We start from the raw sequence: 15,873 nt of genomic DNA, 5'->3' as shown, positions 1-15,873 counted from the left end.
CCAGTTGAGCTATTCCAAATCCTGAAAGATGATGCTGTGAAAGTGCTGCACTCAATATGCCAGCAAATTTGGAAAACTCAGCAGTGGCCACAGGACTGGAAAAGGTCAGTTTTCATTCCAATCCCAAAGAAAGGCAATGCCAAAGAATGTTCAAACTACTGCACAATTGCACTCATCTCACATGCTAGTAAAGTAATGCTCAAAATTTTCCAAGCCAGGCTTCAGCAATATATGAACCGTGAACTTCCAGATGTTCAAGCTGGTTTTAGAAACGGCAGAGGGACCAGAGACCAAATTGCCAACATCTGCTGGATCATGGAAAAAGCAAGAGAGTTCCAGAAAAGCATCTATTTCTGCTTTATTGACTATGCCAAAGCCTTTGACTGTGTGGATAACAATCAACTTTGGAAAATTCTGAAAGAGATGGGAATACCAGACCACCTGATCTGCCTCTTGAGAAGTTTGTATGCAGGTCAGGAAGCAACAGTTAGAACTGGACATGGAACAACAGACTGGTTCCAAATAGGAAAAGGAGTTCGTCAAGGCTGTATATTGTCACCCTGTTTATTTAACTTCTATGCAGAGTACATCATGAGAAACGCTGGACTGGAAGAAACACAAGCGGGAATCAAGATTACCAGGAGAAATATCAATAACCTCAGATATGCAGATGACACCACCCTTATGGCAGAAAGTGAAGAGGAACTCAAAAGCCTCTTGATGAAAGTGAAAGTGGAGAGTGAAAAAGTTGGCTTAAAGCTCAACATTCATAAAACAAATATCATGGCATCCGGTCCCATCACTTCATGGGAAATAGATGGGGAAACAGTGGAAACGGTGTCAGACTTTATTTTTGGGGGGCTCCCAAATCACTGCAGATGGTGACCGCAGCCATGAAATTAAAAGACGCTTACTCCTTGGAAGGAAAGTTATGACCAACCTAGATAGCATATTCAAAAACAGACATTACTTTGCCAACAAAGGTCCATCTAGTCAAGGCTATGGTTTTTCCAGTGGTCATGTATGGATGTGAGAGTTGGACTGTGAAGAAGGCTGAGCGCCGAAGAATTGATGCTTTTGAACTGTGGTGTTGGAGAAGACTCTTGAGAGTCCCTTGGACTGCAAGGAGATGCAACCAGTCCATTCTGAAGGAGATCAGCCCTGGGATTTCTTTGGAAGGAATGATGCTAAAGCTGAAACTCCAGTACTTTGGCCACTTCATGCGAAGAGTTGACTCATTGGAAAAGACTCTGATGCTGGGAGGGATTGGGGGCAGGAGGAGAAGGGGATGACAGAGGATGAGATGGCTGGATGGCATCACCAACTCGATGGACGTGAGTCTGAGTGAACTCCGGGAGTTGGTGATGGACAGGGAGGCCTGGCGTGCTGCGATTCATGAGGTTGCAAAGAGTTGGACATGACTGAGCGACTGATCTATCTGATCTGAGGGAAAACCACTAGGCCATTAAGGTATGACCTAAATCAAATCCCTTATCATTATACAGTAGAGGTGACAGATAGATTTAAGGGATTAGATCTGGTAGACAGAGTGCCTGAACTATGGACAGAGATTCGTAACATTGTACAGGAGCCAGTGACCAAAAACATCCCCAAGAAAAAGAAATGCAAGTTGTCTGGGGAGGCTTTACAAATAGCTGAGGAAAGAATAGAAAGAAAAGGCAAAGGAGAAAGGGAAAGATTTACCCAACTGAATACAGAGTTTCAGAGAATAGCAAGGAGAGATAAGAAGGCCTTCTTCAATGAACAATGCAGAGAAATAGAGGAAAACAATAGAATGGGAAAGACTAGACATCTCTTTGAGAAAACTGGAGATATCAAGGGAACATTTCATGCAAGGATGAGCACAGTAAAGGACAGAAATGTTAAGGACCTAACAGAAGCAGAAGAGGTTAAGAAGAGGTGGCAAGAATACACAGAAGAACTATACAAAAATAATCTTAACAACTTGGATAACCATGATGGTGCAATCACTCTAGAGCCAGACATCCTGGAATGTGAAGTCAAGTGGGCCTTTGGAAGCATCACTACGAACAAAACTAGAGGAGATGATAAAATTCCAGCTGAGCTATTTCAAATCCTAAACGATGATGCTGTTTAAGTGCTGCACTCAATATGTTAGCAAATTTGGACACTTAGCAGCGGCCACAGGACTGGAAAAGGTCAGTTTTCATTCTATTCTTAAAGAAAGACAATGCCAAAGAATATTCAAGCTACTGTACAATTGTGCTCATTTCACATGCTAGCAAGATTATGCTCAAAATGCTTCAAGCTAGGTTTCAGCAGTATGTGAACCAAAAACTTACAAATCTACAAGCTGATTTTAAAAAAGGCAGAGGAACCAGAGATTAAATTGCCAACATTCGTTGGATCATGGAGGAAGCAAAGGAATTCCAGAAAAACATCTGCTTCACTGACTATACTATAGACTTTATGTGGATTACAACAAACTATGGAAAATTCTTAAAGAGATAGGAGTACCAGATAACTTTACCTGCCTCCTGATAAACCTGTATGAAGGCCAAGAAGGAATGGTTAGTACCAGACATGGAACAACAGATTGGTCCAAATTGGGAAAGAAGTATGTTAAGACTGTAAATTGTCACCCAGCTTATTTAACTTCTATGGAGAGTACATCATGTGAAATGTTGGGCTGGATGACTCAGAAGCTGGAATCAAGATTGCTGGGAGAAATATCAGTAACCTCAGATATGCAGATGAAACCACCCTTATGGTAGAAAGCAAAGAGGAACTAAAGAACCTCTTGATGAAGGTGAAACAGGAGAGTGAAAAAGCTGGCTTTGAAACTCAATATTCAAAAAACTAAGATAATGGCATCTAGTCCCATAACTTTATGGCAAACAGATAAGGAAACAATGCAAACAGTGACAAACTTTATTTTCTTGAGCTCCAGAATCACTGTGGATGGTGACTACAGCCATGAAATTTAAAAATGCTTGCTCCTTAGAAGAAAAGCTATGAAAAAACCTAGACAGTGGATTAAAAAGCAGAGACATCACTTTGCCAACAAAGGTCCGTATTGTCAAAGCTATGATTTATACAGTAATCATGGACGGATGTGTGAGTTGGACCGTAAAGAAGGCTGTCAGTTCAGTTCAGTCGCTCAGACATGTCCATCTCTCTGCGACCCCATGGACTGCAGCACGCCAGGCTTCCCTGTCCATCACTATCTCAAAGAATTGATGCTTTTAAACTGTGGTGTTGGAGAGGACTCTTGAGAGTCCCTTGGACTGCAAGGACATCAAGCCAGTCAATCCTAAAGGAAATCAGTTCTGAATATTCATTGGAAGAACTAATGCTGAAGCTCCAATATTTAAGCCACCTGATGCAAAGAGCTGACTCATTGGAAAATATCCTGATACTGGGAATGATTGAAGGCAGGAGAAGAAGGTGGCAGAGGATGAGATGGTTGGATGGTCACCGACTCAATGTACATGAGTTTGAGCAAACTCCAGGAGATAGTGTAGAACTGGGAAGCCTGGAGTGCTCAGTCCACAGGGTCGCAGAGTCAGACAGGAGTTAGTGACTGACAGCAGTACAAGGGCTCTTGACTAGGCCTATAAGTCACATCTGGAGAAGGCAATGGCAACCCACTCCAGTACTCTTGCCTGGAAAATCCCAGGGACAGAGGAGCCTGGTAGGCTGAAGTCCACGGGGTCTCGAAGAGTCGGACACGACTGAGCGACTTCACTTTCATTTTTCACTTTCATGCCTTGGAGAAGGAAATGGCAACCCACTCTAGTGTTCTTGCCTGGAGAATCCCAGGGACGGGGGAGCCTGGTGGGCTGCCGTCTCTGGGGTCGCACAGAGTCGGACACGACTGAATCGACTTAGCAGCAGCAGTAGCTGCATAAGTCACATAGTGTCATTTCCACCACTTTCTGTTGGCCAAAATGTCACAAGGCCAGCCTTAATGCAACAGAAGTAAATTTCATCTCTTGGTGGAGAGCCCTGCAAAGAATTTTTCTTTTTTCATCTACCACAAATGGAAAAGGGTGGGATGAGTTTAAAATGTGCTTTTTAGCCCCTTTGACCATTTCCTCCAAAGTTTGTTACTCAGGGTCTTTTAATTACCATTTTTACCTGGCCCTCACCTCTTTTTCTGTTTCTCCTAGAAGGAAGATAAAATATAAATTAAAATGAAAAACAGAAAAGCTTTACCAAGAACTAACAGAATTTTGAAAACTGAAGTATTTAAAAAATTTTTTTAAAGATAATGTAGTTTACTTTCAATATTCTTATGAACTTGAACTTGATTAACAGTGATACGAAGAACTCCCCAGGGTCCTGACTTTAATAATAGACTAGGATTACGTGTTATTACCACATCGTTTGTTAGTATTTAATTAAATATCTTATGTTAAATTTTTTAAACATTTTAGTGTATAGCCATTAAAATTTTTGACCATGGTATTAATTTCCTAGGTAAATTCTCTTATTCATGTTCTGTATATAGGTAGACATCTACGAACACCTGCGTTTTAAAATGATCTGAAAATCCTGAATTAGTAGATTCTAAATTAATAATGTTTTTACCTCTCTATTCAACTAACTTCTACCAGTACTCAGAATATACAAATGTGATTTTCTCTGAATTATATTCATGATCCTCTGTGAGTCACTAATTCTGCTTTCCATTTTGAAACAGTTCTTAGCCTTTGTTCGTTAATCATGGGAAACAGTTGTGCGACATGCCTTGATATTAACTTGAACATCTAAAATTAGTCCTGTAACAATCAGCAGTTGGGGACAAGGTTTCAGTAGTTTGTGGTATATGTTAAGTAGACATTGCAAGGTTGGAAGGAACTCCCTAGAATAAGTAAGTGATTTGTGTTATGCGTTCATGTACCTATGTGTATACATAATTGAAAGTCTCTTTTTATTAAACAAAGGACAAATTACTACAAATGCATTATAAGCATGTTTATACATTATGCTATGTAATCATTTTAAAAGAAAAATATATTTATTAAAAACCTGGAATGCTGGAATGGATTTTGCTGCATATTTCTTTTGTGGTTCTCTTTTTTTTAAAGGAATAATTGTATTATATATACTATATTTCAAGTGAATGAATTTTTTTTTCTCTTCAGAGTTTATAGAAACCCGTTCACAAAAATGACATCCTGGTTGTATGAATGTCTTTGTGAAGCTGAACTAGCACAGTATTATCCTCATTTTACTGCCCTTGGCCTTCAGAAAATAGATGAATTAGCCAATGTTACAATGAAGGACTACTCCAAATTGGGAGTCCATGACATGAACGACCGCAAACGTCTCTTCCAACTTATCAAAATCATTAAGATTATGCAGGAAGAAGATAAAGCAGTCAGTAGCCCAGACTCTCGTCTTCAGACAAGCAATCTGTGTGTCAAGCCTCAGAAATCCAGATGTGGCCCTCGAAGGCAACTGCATTTTGATTCTCCTGCTGACAACAAAGACAGAACTACCAGCAACAATCAGTTTGAACTGTGTGATTTATCAGATTTTTCTGCAAGTGAACAGAAGTCTAACTACATAAAAGTACTGGAGCACATGCTACCAGATGATTCCCAGTACCATATACAAACAGGAATTCTGAATGCCGCAGCCGCTGATTCCAACATACAAAAAGCAGCTAAGATTTCACCCTTTTCATCAAATCACTTTTCTCCAGTACAAGGGGATTGTGATAGTTCAGTTATTCAAAGAGTCTCTCATGTTTCAGGGTATAACTACGGAATCCCTCATTCCTATATCAGGTAATAACTTTTTATCTTTATCTTTTTTTTTTTTTTCTGGAGGGAAGGGAGCCTTAGGCAAGGGCAGGGTTCTCCATGACCAGAGGAGACCAACTACTCCATATTTACAGAAAATAATAGTGAACAACTTCTGTGGTGATAATGCAGATACCTTGACTGGGGGAAATTGATGAAGAATTTGGACTTTCCAGATGGGAGAAAGATGATATTGTTCATGTGCATCAAGCAGCTGCTACTTACCAGGGCCTGCTGCAGACCTGTTTTTATTATAGCATGACATGATATATCTAGTGCATCCATGAAGGTAAAATAGTTAACTTGCTTCTGCAGTAGAAAAAAAATTTACAAAATCCACAGGATTTTTTTTCTAAGACTATCAAATTAACTTCAACCAGGGGTCATGAAGCTTAGTTTTTAAAAAACACTGTTTAATTCAGCTAGTTGAATTAAATAGGTCTTTGGAGCAGTTGATTTACCTGCAAAATTTGAAATATGGTCTTGATTTTGAGTGCTTTTTACAATTCCAGCCCTGGAAGAACAGATGAGTTTGGTCATTGCAAAGAATAAGATACTTTTGATAGCATTTAGAGTTTGGGAGCCAGAGTGACAATAAGTTATTTTTCACTTAGTGCTTTGAGTTAGAATTTGAAAAAGGTCCCTAAGAGTTGAAATATCAAGTAATCCCTAATACTAACCTTGGTATAATAGAAAATACATTCTTTTAAAACTAATGTGTATTACCTGTTTTGTTATTTTAAAAATTACTGTTGGTGAGTTATGGAGAAACAAAATACGTTCTTAATCCACTTAAAAAAAAAATAAGGGCTATTATTCATACCTTAAAAGTATTTCCATATGGTCTTATATTGGCTAAGGTTTCAGAGAATTTCATAACCAACCAGTTCTTTTATTCTAAAAGAATAGAGGACCCAATTTTAAAGGTAAAAATGCCTTTAGTAATTTGAAATACACAAATGAATTCTATAGTGTTTCTGAAAATAAAATTTTTTTGGCTTGGTTTAGCAAAGCACAGAGCATATAGTATTTTTTTCTTCTTTGAAGTTGTGAAAGGACTAGATTGTTCTATGACCATCAATGCCATGATTGTTGCTGTCCTGTTGGTTAGCTCAGCGGTGAAAGAACAAATACTTTTTTGAATGTTAGTCTTTTATTGAACAACATATACAAATCTAAATTGGAATTATTTATAAACAGAATGAAGATACGACTTTCCATTATTTATTTAGATAGAATGGATATTTTAGTTTAAATATTTCTGCTTTATTTATTTCGCATATATAGAATACCCCCTCTGCCTGTCTTGATTCTAGATATAAAGATCATTAGAATATCTGGAGACTGAGACTCTTAGTGGGCAGGCTGAGGGGAAGTCAGACAACCAAAGAGTGAGCTAAGTGCTCTCACAGAGGTTTATACATGGCAGACCCAGGACGGAAGGTGTTCAATTGAGCTTTCTCACCTTTTGTATCATCTTACTCTTCCCATTCCTTATTATGTTAGAGAAATGGAGGTTAAGAAAGTTCATTGTCCCAATAATTTTCAATATTGTCTTCTCCCCTAAATTCTAAGTAGGAGCCAGAGTTTCAGAACCCTGAGAAACTCCCTCACCAACTTGAAGCTTCCTGTTAGTGAGTCATCCCTATCTGAAGAGCATTCTCTTTGGATACCTCAAATTAGGTAAGTTCAAAATAACTTATTGGACTCTGAATTCTAATAAAAGTCTGAGGCATTTAGAGGACTGGTTGCCCTGACTTATTTAAGATCATGAGCAGACCTAACTCTAGCTGTATTAACTTTGCATGTCAGACAGATACAGTTTATTTCTTCTAGGGAATATTGCACATTAAAACTAGAGCCTTAAAAAAAGAAAAAAGCTAGAACCTTTTAGGATGCATTAAAAATGTGTTTTATTCTGAGAAATTCCTGGTGGCCCAGTGTTTAAGACTCTGTACTTTCACTGCTGGGCCTGGGTTCAGTCCTGGTTGGGGAAATAAGATCCTGCAAACCCCACAGCATGGTCCAAAAAAACCCAGAGAAAGTTTGTTTTTTTTCTTATAAAAAATAAAACACATGCAAAATACAACAATGAACCCCACATGCCTGTCATTCACTTTTAATGATCATCAGGATTTTGCCACATTTCAAGTCAAAATGGTTCTTTTTTTAGATGTCTACTATACATTGGTTAAAAAAATAATAACATGCTTCAAAAGCCTTGAGTAGTTTTTTATGCAATATATTAGAAATTTTATTTCTTACTTGTTACTAATTTAGATCCTGGCGAAAAATAATTTTCCAGCCAGTTGGAGGTCTCAGAAAATTGAAGTTGATATGAAACAATTATATAGTGAAATATCCTGTGTAAAATCTATTCTAAAAGGCTGTTTAGGGGTTATTAATCAAATTCTAAAGTGTAAAGGAAGGAAATGATTTGTCTCTCTAAGACATTTTAAGTATGTGTGCCAAAGGCATTGGTCTTGGTAAAACATCTACTTTCAAGGATTCTCTTTTCATGTTACCTTGCTTAAGAGGCATTTCTGCATAGGTAAAGTGGTCAGTACTTCGATGTATCATATATGCTACTATTAGGCTCAGCTAGTAAACCTGATGAATTTTGTACTCTTAACCCAAGTAATATTGCCTCTCTTCTGGATGTTAAGGTAGATGAGTTCACTGAAGACAGCCAGAGAAGAAATGTGTCTGAATAGAAGGATGAATTAGTGGTGGACAGCACCAGTCATAGGAGAAGGGAATGGCACCCCACTCCAGTACTCTTGCCTGGAAAATCCCATGGACAGAGGAGGCTGGTAGGCTGCAGTCCATGGGGTCGCTGAGGGTCGGACACGACTGAGCGACTTCACTTTCACTTTTCACTTTCCTGCATTGGAGAAGGAAATGGCAACCCACTCCAGTGTTCTTGCCTGGAGAATCCCAGGGACGGGGGAGCCTGGTGGGCTGCCGTCTGTGGGGTCGCACAGAGTCAGACACAACTGAAGCAGCTTAGTAGCAGCAGCAGCAGCACCAGTCATAAAATTGTCCTGGAGTAGGATTGTGTTCTAACAAATAAATACATATCAAGGTAGGCAAAAAAAAAAGGAAGCAAGAAGGACAAAGGGAGGGTCAGAATATACCTGGAAGAAACATGGTGAAAATACATTGAAACCTACCACCAAATTCAAGGTATTTCATAAACCCAGGTAGGATTAAAAAAAATTAGATTAAATGGTCAAGAAAACAGTAAATGTACAATAGTAAGAATTGAAAGGAAGCAAGAAATCTGCATTTGAGTGGGATTGAGTAGAGATGGAGATAGAAGTAAATCAGGAGGATTTAGAGCTAATGAAAGAACTTTCTTAGTGTCAGCACTTTAGTATATAACAGATATTATGTGTATGTGTGTGTGTGTTTGTATTATACCTAATTTATAACAAAATATACTGATACTTTGACCTCTTAGATAGCTTTATTTTGTTAACTAAAAATTAAAGCCCACTTATAAACATATATCAGACAGAACACTTCAGAGAAAGAGAATCCTTGGACTGAGATGGAGAAAATCAGAGTTTGTGTTCGAAAACGCCCTCTGGGCATGAGGGAGGTACGTCGTGGAGAAATCAACATTATTACTGTGAAAGATAAAGAAACTCTACTTGTTCATGAGAAGAAAGAAGCAGTTGACCTCACACAGTATATTCTACAGGTATGATACTTTCCTTCGATGAAACTAACATTATCAAGTGTCAAGTTTTTTGTTTGAGTAGCAGTACAAATTCTTATATTCAGTTTTTAGGTTTGAGTGTTGGCATTCATTCTATGTGACACTGCATTAATCACTGATAACACTTAGCCTTCATTTTTAAAAAATGTAGTGCAGTAGGAAATAACGCAAGCATAATTCCTTCTCTCTCGTGCAATAGAGTTGCATTATACATTGTACATCCACTTGGGCTTCCCTGGTGGCTTAGACGGTAAAGGGTCTGCCTGCGATGCAGGAGACCCGGGTTCTATCCCTTGGAGAAGGAAATGGCAATCTACTCCAGCACTCTCGCCTGCAAAATCCCATGGATGGAGGAGCCTGATAGGCTACAGTCCATGGGGTCCCAAAGAGTCGGACATGACTGAGCGACTTCACTTTCACTTTCATACATTCACTTACCATGCTTTATGTGAATTTAATTATACATATTTAGTCATAAAAGAGCAAATGGGAGAATAAAAAGAGTTTAGATAATGAACTGCTGGTAGGAAGGACAGTCACTGAGTTGCCCCAGACCAACTGTGAGATGGTCACATAGTCTCATTTCTCTCCTGTCTCTCAGTGTGAACTTACTCTGCTGAGTGCAAGTCTGGAGTTTAAAGATGGAGAGCAACATGGCCCCAGGTTGCCAGCCAGCTGCTTATTTTGATTCTTAATTATGTTTAGGCATAGAGTTAAGTTGGTAGAAATTGGGTTCCTGAACAGGCCACTTTGTATAAGGTAGATTGCAGTGAGTAAAGATAATCCAGGAATGTGATTTCACATTGAACATGTATGTGGGTTTAAGTAAAACACTGGTAGCTCAAACACATTAAGAAATGTTCAAAAAAAAAAAAAAAAAAGAGAAATGTTCACTCCCTGCCAGGATGATTAAGTCTAAGAACAAAGAATTTGATATCAAAATGAATTTATTCCCAGCTCTTAGGTACCCTTTCAATAATTCCTTCAGTCTGTTATGAAAGAAGCAAACCCCATTGATGGAAGATATTATAATTTAGGCACTCTTAAAATCATGAAGCAATTATGAATAATCTATTAAGATCTGGGAATTCAGAGTTTCTTTTACTCTGAATCTGCCTCCCTGAATGTTCATATTATGTCCATTCTATTCTCTCTGTCTCTTACTTCAAAACTCAGTGACTAAGAGTTCCCTGGTGGTCTCATGGTTAGGATTTGGCATTTTCACTGCTATGGCCTGGGCTCATTCCCTAGTCAGGAAACTGAGATCCTGCAAGCCAAGTGGCGTAAGGAAAAAAAAGTACAAAACCCAGTGATTAGTAGGAAGAAGAAAAAAAAAAGGTGGTGAGTAATCTGGTGTGCAGACAATTCACCTTGGTCAGCTGAGATTTTACTCTACTGAAATAAATCCTTTAACACTGAAGTCAGGTTGTTAATACTCTCCCCTCTTTAACACTTGCATTGTTCTTTGTTTTCTTTGCTTACCAAAATTGGGTTTCTCAGTAACAGTCAAAGCAATGCACAGAGTCTTTCTATGGGCACTAAATTACTAGGCCACTGTCTAACCAACTCAATCACTTTAACAGCCTTATTGATTGCTGGTCAGTGCACAATCTATTAGCTCTAGGTGGGAGGTATTTATATTGAAGATGGTCCAAATGACCAATTAGGTGTAATGCTATCTAGTTCCATGGCTACTTATAGCCATAGTAATAGCCCTCTCCAGTCACCATCTACCCAAGATTGCCTTAATGATGCTTCTGTCACAGTAATTCCCTCAAGGAGGCATCATTTTATCTTTTGTATTTTTCCATTATCCCAAAACACAATAACCTTACTTCTTTGTCATTACCATTGGTCAATACTTATTGAATATCCATAGTTTCCATAGCTCTTTCTCTGCTGTTTGAACTTTAGACCTTTGCTGTCATAGGTCAAACTCATTACTTGTCAATGCTTATAATCTGTGTTGAGAGGCCTTTTTTCCTCCCCTCTCCACCTTTCTTAAGTAGAAAGAAGAAAAGGGAGGTTCATAGCAAACATAGCAAGTAAATATTGATCCTAGATTCTTTGGGTTTTATTTTTAATCTTATTCAGGTATTCAAACACTAGGTTTATTTGTCCTTTAATTAAATATCTTATCTGTTCAGATCTTTTGTTACTTAATATGTGTGATCATATACATACATTGTGCTGTCATACTTAACCATTCAATTTTATGATAGCAACATAATGAGTGAAAAAAACAAGGAAACAGACCTGTTTCTTTCATCCCCAATTTCTTAAATAAAGGAAAATATATATAGATTAAAAAAAGATGGTACTGAAATATATCAAAGTCAGTAGTGGCCATCTCAGGGTAGTAAGATTTACAGATAATTTGATTTTCTTATCTGTTGTAATCCATGTTTAAATTTTTTTCTGTGATCATGATTATTACTCTTATATCAATAAAATCAGAACTTTTGAATAGGATATAGATCATGTTATGAAGAGTGTCTCTAATCTCATTTTGTCCTTGAGGACAACCGATATTCTAAGTGTATCTTTCCAGAGATATTTTAGAAATACATTTATAATCTGAAAAAAATTTTCTTTAAAAAATAAGCTATGCAACTCTTATCATATCAAGGCTAAAGTGATTTTTTATTTTTTTGGCTGCACCCAGAGCAGCTTGCAGGCTCTCAGTTCCCTGACCTGGGATTGAATCCAGGCCACAGCAGTGAAAGCCAGAATTCTAACCATTAAGCCACCAGGTAACTCCATGAAGTGAATGTTAACCAAACTTCATTAATAAAATATGGTCAAATGAAAGTGTATGTGATGCAGAGGACTTTATGAATTATAATAGTAATCTTGCATGCTCACACATCTTTCATGAGAGATTCTTAAAGAAGTATTGGAAAAATCAATACTTTAGTTCTATTGGAAGGAAAAATTGTGGTTGTTCAGTTGCTAAGTTGTGTCTGACTCTTCGCAACCCCATGGACTGCAGCAACACCAGTCTTCCCTGTTCTTCACTATCTCCCGGAGTTTACTCAAGCTCACTGAGTTTGATGGCATCACCAACTGGAATCAATGATGCCATCCAACCATCTCATCCTCTGTTGCTCTCTTCTCCTTCTGCCCTCAGTCTTTCCCAGCATCAGAATCTTTGGCAGTGAGTCGGCTCTTCTCATCAGGTGGCCAAAGTATTGGAGCTTCAGCTTCAGTATCAGTCCTTCCAACGAGTAGTCAAAGTTGATTTCCTTTAGGGTTGACTGCTTTGTTCTCCTTGCAGTCCAAGGGACTCTCAACATGCTTCACCAGCACCACAGTTCAAAAGCATCAATTCTTCGGCACTCAGCCTTCCTTATGGTCCAGTTCCCCCATTGGTATGTGACTACTGGAAAAACCATAGCTTTGACTATTATGGACCTTTGTCGGCAAAGTGTTGTCTCTGCTTTTTAATACTCTATCTAGGTTTGTCATAGCATTTCTAAGGAGGAAGCATCTTTTACTTCCATGGCTGCAGTTGCTGTCCACGGTGATTTTGGAACCCAGGAAAATAAAATCTGCAACTGTTTCCATTTTTTCCCCATCAATTTACCATGAAAAATCAATTTTTAGTTCTATTAGATGGAAAGATAAGTAATTCCTTTAATGAATAAGTGCTTTCAAAAGAGCACTTATAGAAAGAGGAGAATAGCCATATACTCAGTGAAATAAAGGAAAACCAAAACCAGTTTATTCCCACATTTATTTCTCTTCATTTTTAAAAATTTTCCTGAGAAATGCCAAAAATGCTTTAGATATAATCAGTTCAGTTCAGTCGCTCAGTCATGTCTGACTCTGCAACCCCATGAACCACAGCACGCCAGGCCTCCCTGTCCATCACCAACTCCCGGAGTTCACTCAAACTCATGTCCATCGAGTCGGTGATACCATCCAGCTATCTCATCCTCTGTCGTCCCCTTCTCCTCCTGCCCGCAATCCCTCCCAGCATCAGAGTCTTTTCCAGTGAGTCAACTCTTCACATGAGGTGGCCAAAGTACTGGAGTTTCAGCTTCAACGTCAGTCCTTCCAATGAACACCCAGGACTGATCTCCTTTAGAATGGACTGGTTGGATCTCCTTGCAGTCCAAGGGGCTGTCAAGAGCCTTCTCCAACACCACAGTACAAAAGCATCAATTCTTTGGTGCTCAGCTTTCTTCACAATCCAACTCTCACATCCATACATGACCACTGGAAAAACCATAGCCTTGACTAGATGGACCTTTGTTGGCAAAGTAATATCTCTGCTTTTCAATATGCTGTCTAGGTTGGTCATAACTTTCCTTCCAAGGAGTAAGCATCTTTTAATTTCATGCCTGCAATCACCATCTGCAGTGATTTTGGAGCCCCAAAAAATAAAGTCTGACACTGTTTCCCCATCTATTTCCCAAGAAGTGATGGGACCAGATGCCATGATCTTTGTTTTCTGAATGTTGAGCTTTAAGCCAACTTTTTCACTCTCCTCTTTCACTTTCATCAAGAGGCTTTTAAGTTCCTCTTCACTTTCTGCCATAAAGATGGTGTCATCTGCATACCTGAGGTTATTGATATTTCTCCCGGCAATCTTGATTCCAGCTTGTGCTTCCAGCCCAGTGTTTCTCATGATGTGCTCTGCATATAAGTTAAATAAGCAGGGTGACAATATACAGCCTTGACCAGTCTGTTGTTCCATGTCCAGTTCTAACTGTTGCTTCCTGACCTGCATATAGGTTTCTCAAGAGGCAGGTCAGGTGGTCTGGTATTCCCATTTCTTTCAGAATTTTCCACAATTTTTGTGATCCACACAGTCAAAGGCTTTGGCATAGTCAATAAAGCAGAAATAGATGCTTTTCTGGAACTCTCTTGCTTTTTCCATGATCCAGCAGATGTTGGCAATATGATCTCTGGTTCCTCTGCCTTTTCTAAAACCAGCTTGAACATCTGGAAGTTCACAATTCATGTATTGCTGAAGCCTGGCTTGGAGAATTTTGAGCATTACTTTACTAGCGTATGAGATGAGTGCAATTGTGTGGTAGTTTGAGCATTCTTTGGCATTGCCTTTCTTTGGGATTGGAATGAAAACTGACCTTTTCCAGTCCTGTGGCCACTGCTGAGTTTTCCAAATTTGCTGGCATATTGAGTGCAGCACTTTCACAGCATCATCTTTCAGAATTTGAAATAGCTCAACTGGAATTCCATCACCTCTACTAGCTTTGTTCTTAGTGATGCTTTCTAAGGCCCACTTGACTTCACATTCCAGGATGTCTGGCTCTAGGTGAGTGATCACACCATCGTGATTATCTGGGTCGTGAAGATCTTTTTTGTACAGTTCTTTTGTGTATTCTTGCCACCTCTTCTTAATATCATCTGCTTCTGTTAGGTCCATACCATTTCTGTCCTTTATCAAGCCCATCTTTCCATGAAATATTCCCTTGGTATCTCTAATTTTCTTGAAGAGATCTCTGAAGTGAAGTGAAGTCGCTCAGTCGTGTCCAACTCTTTGCAACTCCGTGGACTGTAGCCCACCAGGCTTCTCCATCCATGGGATTCTCCAGGCAAGAGTACTGGAGTGGGTTGCCATTTCCTTCTCCAGGGGATCTTCCCAACCCAGGGATTGAATCCCGGTCTCCCGCATTGGAGGCAGATGCTTTAACCTCTGAGCCACCAGGGAAGAGATCTCTAGTCTTTCCCATTCTGTTGTTTTCCTCTATTTCTTTGCATTGATCGCTGAGGAAGGCTTTCTTATCTCTCCTTGCTATTCTTTGGAATTCTGCATTCAGATGCTTATATCTTTCCTTTTCTCCTTTGCTTTTCACTTCTCTTCTTTTCACAGCTATTTGTAAGGCCTCCTCAGACAGCCATTTTGCTTTTTTGCATTTCTTTTCCATGGGGATGGTCTTGATTCCTGTCTCCTATACAATGTCACAAACCTCCATCCATAGTTCATCAGGCACTCTATCAGATCTAGTCCCTTAAGTCTATTTCTCACTTCCACTGTATAATCATAAGGGATTTGATTTAGGTTATACCTGAATGGTCTAGTGGTTTTCTCCACTTTCTTCAATTTAAGTCTGAATTTGGCAGTAAGATATCATACTTAATTTAGATATCATACTTAACTATAAAAACATACAGTGATTTCTGAGCAAAGAATGGATTTGTCTCCTTGCTTAAAGACCTGTTTATGAGTTAGGTATAAATCATATCCATTAAAATCAGATTTTAGAAATGTATTTTGCTCTTTATTATTGCCATTTTCAAGCCTCATCAAAAGTATAATGAACCGCCATCTACCTATGACCCAGCTTCAAAGTTACATTTTACTGTTCTTAAAATCAGTCACAT

General features: G+C 38.8%; 1 protein-coding gene across 3 annotated transcripts in view; it reads left to right on the top strand.

Annotated features, from left to right (window-relative positions):
- The window catches only part of KIF24 (kinesin family member 24), a 72,486-nt gene that overhangs the window by 18,507 nt on the left and 38,106 nt on the right, over window positions 1-15,873 (top strand). For 2 of the 3 annotated variants that reach the window (XM_027550029.1, XM_027550027.1), the window contains exons 2-4: window positions 5,133-5,780; window positions 7,371-7,478; window positions 9,312-9,501. In XM_027550029.1, the coding sequence (XP_027405830.1) occupies window positions 5,158-5,780; window positions 7,371-7,478; window positions 9,312-9,501 (921 nt within the window). In that variant the 5' untranslated portion in view covers window positions 5,133-5,157. The remainder of the gene's footprint in view (window positions 1-5,132; window positions 5,781-7,370; window positions 7,479-9,311; window positions 9,502-15,873) is intronic. The other variant, XM_027550028.1, reaches the window with a different exon arrangement.

The sequence above is a fragment of the Bos indicus x Bos taurus genome, chromosome 8 (assembly GCF_003369695.1).
Source record: "Bos indicus x Bos taurus breed Angus x Brahman F1 hybrid chromosome 8, Bos_hybrid_MaternalHap_v2.0, whole genome shotgun sequence".
Classification (NCBI taxonomy): Eukaryota; Metazoa; Chordata; class Mammalia; order Artiodactyla; family Bovidae; genus Bos; species Bos indicus x Bos taurus.
Note: the sequence above shows the minus strand (reverse complement) of the source record. Positions and strands in the feature narration are given on the sequence as shown.